Source organism: Nanorana parkeri, unplaced genomic scaffold (assembly GCF_000935625.1).
Source record: "Nanorana parkeri isolate BGI_ZX_2015 unplaced genomic scaffold, ASM93562v1 scaffold1344, whole genome shotgun sequence".
Taxonomy (NCBI): domain Eukaryota; kingdom Metazoa; phylum Chordata; class Amphibia; order Anura; family Dicroglossidae; genus Nanorana; species Nanorana parkeri.
In genome coordinates, this window is record NW_017307612.1 from 254295 (window position 1) to 261584 (window position 7290).

At 39.9% G+C, this 7290-nt stretch overlaps 1 protein-coding gene across 1 annotated transcript in view; it reads left to right on the forward strand.

Annotated features, from left to right (window-relative positions):
* Window positions 1–7290, forward strand: part of LOC108797820 (glutamate carboxypeptidase 2-like) — a 29169-nt gene that overhangs the window by 19535 nt on the left and 2344 nt on the right. Inside the window, exons 3-6 of the mRNA XM_018569501.1 lie at window positions 2683–2971; window positions 5020–5145; window positions 5227–5410; window positions 6867–6957. Of these exons, the coding sequence (XP_018425003.1) occupies window positions 2683–2971; window positions 5020–5145; window positions 5227–5410; window positions 6867–6957 (690 nt within the window). The remainder of the gene's footprint in view (window positions 1–2682; window positions 2972–5019; window positions 5146–5226; window positions 5411–6866; window positions 6958–7290) is intronic.

A 7290-nucleotide genomic window follows, 5' to 3' on the forward strand; every position in this document is an offset into this window, starting at 1 on the left:
AACCGGATGGCAGGGGCGGCAGGGTTAGTTCTAATTTTCTTTATTTATTATTAATTATTATTTCTTATTTTTTTAATTTTAATTTTTTTAAATAATTTGCAAGGTCCTGAAGCGTTAGCCTCTGATGACATGACGTGACATTTCACGAATAAACATATCAAAGAACATTGATATTTGAAACTTTGTTTTGTGTGTGCCAGTGGACCGCTGTGATTACTTTGATAATATTAAAGACTTATAAATGTGCGCATGTGCAAAAACATATATCAAGTAAACAAGAGCTGAATAACAAATACTCTCTATATAGGTAAAAGGTACATAGGAAGTAGCAAAAGAAGAAACCTTAAAGCATGGTTCAAACATTAAAAGATACGATGGGTCTACATCTATATCAATGCGTGACAGACGTGATAACAACGAAAGCATTACACTAGTGCATAGAGGACTACCAGTTGACACACCATATTCAACATGCACAGTAAATAAAACTAAAAATAAATGTATGGAGAAGGTATAAAACACATAGCTGTGCACAATATTGAAAGATTATTGGTTTGCTAAATATAAAGGCAATGAATGAACGGAATACTGATAATGTTAGAAACCATCTTAGTGTATTTGGGTGCAGAACAGAGCAGGAGCCCTTTTGCAACTAGAAAAACAAATGAAGGCTCAAGATAAATTGTATACCATGCATCTAATAAATAATGTAGATCCCTTAATAAAGACTGAAACCTTCGGAGTGTGACTCCTATACTCACACCGCAAAATATAACAACTGGGAGGCCTTAACGTTAAATTGCGGGGGTCAATAAGGACCTTTTAAGACAGAGATGATGCTAACTCAAGGCACTTATTGGGGACTAAATAGTTCCAGTAGCTCTCTCTAAGATGGCGGGAAGTTTAAAAGTGAAACAAAAAAAAAAAAAAACATTTTAAAATAGAGAAAATAAAGGAAAAAAACAGACAAAAAAATCATACCGCCAGTGAAGCGCATTTCACTCAACGGAAAAAACGCGCTAAAAAAGCGAGAAAAATTAGCTGAAAAAATATGCTCAGGTGTGAACCTAGCCTTAGCAAGAGCTCTGCAAGTGTACAGCACTTTTGCAAAGCACGTTGATCTGGAGACTTGCAATGCAGACTTGCTGTAGTTGTGCAACACAATTGTGAAGCTTGACAAGTCTTGCAATAGTTTAGCAAGTCATTTTCAAACTTGCAGCTCAATTACTTGCTATCTGTGCTCATCTCTGATTTCTTCTGAGATTGTTTTCAACTAATTAACTGAAAGTGGAGCTAAGTGTATTTTTGAAAATATGCTGACAGAAGACATGTTGTATCATTCTGTCAAATTCAATTCTTTGCCTGCATTTTTGTATTCTAACTGTACACTGAACCACGCATGCACAGCTCAGTGTACAGTCTTGGAACTGTAGCGCTCACCCCCTAAGGAGCCGCTGAATAACCGGATATTTCTATCCCCCTGCACCAATGTACCGCCCAAACCGTGGATCCACAGCACACCAACACACCTTGGAACAGTTTTATAACAAATTTACTGACAAATCAGATATGAATGACTTTGATACAGTAAAAATGACAACAATAATGTGTAGTAACAAGCAGAGGCACTCCGCCACTCAGTAACTGCAACTATCTGCTGTCAGCACAGATGTATGTGAGGCCAATTGTCTTTAAATGTTCTCTCTGTAATGAGGTGTATGCCCCTTTAAGATGTCCCTTTAGCAATGCTCAACCCCTCCTAGACTACTGGCCAGTAGTAATGTCCTGAGCTAGCCGGTGTTGGGGCCCTTACTGTGGTGCAGGTATGAACAGCAAACAGGTTTTCAATGTGGCCAGAGGCCTCTCACCAATCCTCAGTGTGCACAGATGAAACTGGTAGCAGACGCTGGAGATCCTCTATCCCTCTGCAGCTCAGGCTCCGTAGGGGAAGTCGTCTGGGTAAAAACTCCTCCTTCTCCCTGCATAGCCTCCTGGGAGCGGTAGTTTCAGAGATCACTCTTGCACAATCCCAGTCTCTGCTCTTCACTCCAACTCCCATAAATCTCCGCCTCCAGGGCACACAGAGGCCATTAACTATTCACATTCAGGAACATGAATCACTGTGATTGCACATATACACCTGAACACATATATCTATAACTATAGGGGCTACAGAACGATTTTGTGTGAGGACATAGTTACTACTATGCTTATGCTCCTAAGTTATGTGATCCCCTGGCCAGTCAAGACGGCCAAAGACTGTGAACCTGGAGTAAAACCAGGTGAAGACGGAAGCACCAGTAAAGATGCAACAAGGGAAATCACAGACGTCTTATTGCTAGAGAAGGGCACTTTAGAGTAAGCCATAATGTGCAAATATGCTGAGCATACCTGCATATCATGGCAAAAGCTCACATGGGTAAATTGTTTAGTTATTTCCTAATTGTTATATTATTTTAGATCTTAAGGGTTGTTTTACAGCATAAGGGTAAAACCCAATGTCACCTCAGTTTCGACCTGTAAAACACCACATTAAATCTGACCTTTTAGATACAGACATAAAACAAGAGCGTATCACTAAATTACCCTAGCCTGCATAAATATGATATTACATTTTTCAGCTGACAATATCAAGCAGTTATTTTTACAGCACATACCTGGAATGTGTTTATTTTTCTGTAGGTTTTTTGCCGGCAAGCCTCATATTGCAGGAAGTTACCAGGAAGAAGAAGTGCTAGTCAACTATATGTACAAAACATGGCAATCAAATCTACATGGAGCAAAAATATACAACTATACAGTTCTTCTCTCTTACCCTAATGCAAGTGATCCCAACTACGTCTCCATTGTGTCTGCTGACGGTGTGGAAAGTGACCTATCAGAAAAGGTTGAGAAAATACTTAGTCCTGACCAGAATGATTCTTCTGTGGTTAACCCATTCAATGCCTACTCACCATCTGGTGTTATTGTGGTAAGCTATTAAGAAACACATGTTATTGTTGATAGATATATAATGATTATAAAAACTCTTTACATTATTTACTACAATTCAGGGCTGGAAAAATCATGGAGACCTGGTAGTTAATGCACTTAACAATTACATCTGGTACCCAGTGGCGTAACAATCGCCATAGCGACTCAGGCGGCCGCTATGGGGCCCGGGCACAGGGGGGCCCGGCCAGGGCATCCCTCTGATGCCGTGTGGGCCGCCTGGGTTGCTATGGCATGTAAGGGTGCTGGCTCTCACTGACACAGCTCAGCAGCAGCTGTGAAGATCACTGATTTCCCCTCACAGACGATGCGGAGCTGTGTCAGTGACAGCCAGCAGCTGCGGCAGAAGAGCCCGGTGTTCGCAGTGAAGGAGGAGGCGGGCCCGCCTAAGAGCAACCCCGCCTCCTCTTACATCACTGGCCAGCGACCTAAGAGCAGGCGGGGCCCGTCTATAGAAGAGGAGGCGGGGCCCGGGGACAGAAGAGGTAAGAGGTGTGCAGCCCATCTGAGACCCTGCAGAGCCCACTATAGAGAGTCTATGGTGGGCTCTGCAGGGTCACTCTTAGGTGGGCTGTTTGGTATCTCAGGTGGGCTCTGCAAGTGGCATAACTAGCAATCACAGGGCCCCATACAAAATGTTGCTATGGGGCCCTGTGATTTCTAGTTACACCCCTGCTGGCGCCTAATGCTTTCTTAAGAATTCACAAGTTCTCTTGACTGTTTAACTGCATTATGGAGCCTGAAGAGTAATGACCAGCTCTAAAATTTTACAATAGTTTAACTACCTATATTGAATGTATTTTTAGCACTTAAATCTCCAAAGTCAACATTAGTAATGGGCCGAACAAACCTGGGATCCACCGACGTAATCCCAGTGTCAATCACGGTGGCCAGCATTGTCGACAACGACTCGACAAAATTTTAAATAAACTCCCACTGCAGAATGGCATTCTGACAGATGCCGGCAAAATATAAACAATTGGGCAGAGTATCAGTGACGGCCAGCTAGCTCCACCCAACTGTTTACATTTGTCCGGAACCTGACTGGACTTAGCTGTGTGAGCCATGATTGGGCAAAGTCATCATTTGTTTGCCCAATTATGGCTCTCACAGTGCACTGTGCTGTGATTGCGCAGAGTCTTGCACCTGACCTGACCTGCTTGACCCAATCAGGGCTTTACAAGGCACTGTGCGGTGTTTTTTTTTGTCTCTCTAGGTCTCTTTTGATGCAAATATAGTAATATATTTTACATGAGTGGGAACACCCAAGAATTATAAGAGGTACATCATGCTACTGGATTTTCCAAAATATGCAGTATACAATAAGAAGGTGACATAGCTGACCAGAATCAACTTACAGCTGAAATATAACCTATTTTGAAAGCCTGATCCTTTAAATGTTAGCGATATGGAAAATTGTGGAAAATTGTGGAAAATTCGAAATAACCTTGAGGCCCTAGTCCACTGTCATTCTTCAGAGGCACACTAAGATTTGTTGCTCCACAATAGCTTAACGGATACAATTTGTCTTAGTCTACTCTAAATAAAGGGTACACTCAAATCTTACAAGATTAAAAGGTAGAGTATATACTGTATAATGAGATATTGGGAATTTATATCATATCGAATGTGTTGTGCCACAATAGCAAGGTTACTTTACTGTCCTAGTGTGCAGGAAAGGCCAAAATACTTCACATAGTTGTGGCCTGTACTTTACCATTTTAGGAGCTTAGTGAGGACAAAGTTTATCATCATTCACTTCCAGGACTGAAGCTTTCATATTTAGGGATTGATGGCTAAAGGACTAGAGTTGGGAAGGAATGCCACTGAGGATATTACAATGCAGAGGAAAGTATACAGCTTCTGGGAGGAGTGTAAGAGAACATACAGGTGAAGATGATACAAGTTAGTTAGTCTTCTGACCCCTTTCATGTGTGTTTAACTCCTTTCTTGCGTGTATAATGTTTTTCCACGTTAATGTAAATATAAAGCACTAATTTGAATGCAACCCTTTTTTTGTTCTAACAGGGAGATCCAGTATATGTCAACTATGGTACTGTTGAAGACTTTCATTACTTGACCCGGAATCTGTCAATGAATTTAACTGGTACTGTGGCAATTGCCAGATATGGGCAAATATTCAGAGGTGACAAGGTCAGAAAAGTCAAATAAACTATAGCGGCTTTGTGGGGATATAAAATAAATTACTTATTGTGACATCTCAATCTTCTTTAGGTGAGAAATGGAGAGCTATTTGGCTGTGCTGGGATGATTATATACTCTGATCCAGCAGATTATGTATTTGGTGACCAGGAACGAGTATACCCAGATGATTGGTGGCTGCCAGGCACAGGAGCTCAGCGAGGAACAGTTTTAAGAGGAGATGGAGATCCATTAACCCCCTTCTACCCCTCCATTGGTAAGAAGTTTACAATCTATATTCCTATTCATACAATGTATTTTTGAAGGTAGATAAAGTGAGAACTACATTCTTTTCATGATGATCAGTGAAGCAATGAGTTCACATATTTATAATTATTTTTCTGAACAGGTTGTATAGTATTTTTCAAAAATATGTTGTCAGCAGTAGTTCCCATTCATCCCATGCATCTGTCAGGGTTCAGTATGTTGGTTTCCAGTTTATAACAGTTGTGGTAGAGTATGTAATCTGTTGCTTTTGGAAGTGATTCAGAACTTGAAATTGCTCATTATTTCAATGTTTGAGATTGGACAAGATTCCATTCATCTTTGGTGAAAGTACTAAAAAATATTCCTTACACATTCAAGAAATACTCCTAAACTTTGCAAATTGAGTTAAAAAAACTATCAACCCAAAACCTAATTTTCTATTTTTGGATAGAGTAGTGAGTGGTTAGAACTTTTTCATGTTTCTTCTGTCCCCATTGGAGAGACCTAACCTCTCTTTTTGTCCTAATGACCACTGACACCGGAAAGAAAGTGATGAGGAACCAAAAATATTACAATTGCTACTGGAACAGAATTAAAAGTGGGATACTCCAATTGGAATATCTCTTTAGATTAGAACTGTCAGAAGTGGGATTTATTCTAATTTTGGGGAGATCTCTAGTTACCTCCTGTTGTCTCTATATGTCTACTGATCAGAAAACTGTTCTTTTTTTACAAAATGTCTTGGTCTGTTTTAACTAAACCATAGTAATATTTACATATATTTTTACAGTGAAACTCAAGCAAAAAAAGTTTGATGAATGTTTTCGATAGAGTAGGGAAAGGTTTGTACCTAAGATTTTTTTTGCTGCTTGTGTCTCTGTTAGAGGCACTTCCTGTCCTGAGGAGAAGCAGTCACCAACAAAGGAAGTAAGGAAAAATATTTCTCATGGAAACAAAAGCAACCATAAAAATCCAACAGAGGTTCCCAGAGTCTATCCCAAACTAAAAGTTAGTTTTTTTTGTTTATAGACCCATTTTTTTATTATCTAATGTATTTTTATTTTTATTGACCAACACTATTGCCAATTAAGTTTCTGTTTTTTCCCGCTAATGGTCAGGTTTTGAGTATATAGAAGAAACATATTTTGCATTTAACACATCTTCATCAAGGTAGAAAACAGACATGCTGAAAGTTTGTGTTGTTCATTTAAATAGAGTGAGGAAATGTCTCAAATGTAACAGCTAAAGAAACATATATTTAAATATTGGTTAATATCAGACCAGTTAAAGAACAATGTTTACAGCTGATCACCAGAATAACTAATTGTTGTCTTCAGACGTTTGTACAGAAGTGAATAAAGTAAATGTGTACAACATAAGGAAAATATTTCACCCCATTCTAGTTACATGACTGAACAATCTCATGAGCAATTCATTTGTAAAAGCAGAATCCAATTCATCTTTAGGCTCTGCATTTTATTTGGATGAAAAGGACGTTGCATTACCAAAGATCCCGGTGACCCCAATAGGCTACAATGATGCAGTCAAGTATCTCAGGTACCTTTATGTAACAGTGCCTTCAAAACAAGACTTTACAAGGGTATTGTTGGTTACACTTTGCAGAATAAGACATTAATAATAGCAATAGGCGCATTGCTATATACTAGGGCTGCGGAAATTAACGATTCATTTCTCGGATAATCGTTAACATTTTTGATCGATTAAAATTCTTTTGATCAAAAATGAAAACTCACCTCGCCGCCGGCTTCCGGGTCTTACGGGAGTCCCGTCGGAGATCCGGTGACGTCACGGACATCGACGTCACCGGACTCCTCCCCCCTTCCCCAAGTGGCTCCGTCGGCTAACGAAGGGAAGGGGGAGGAGTCCGGT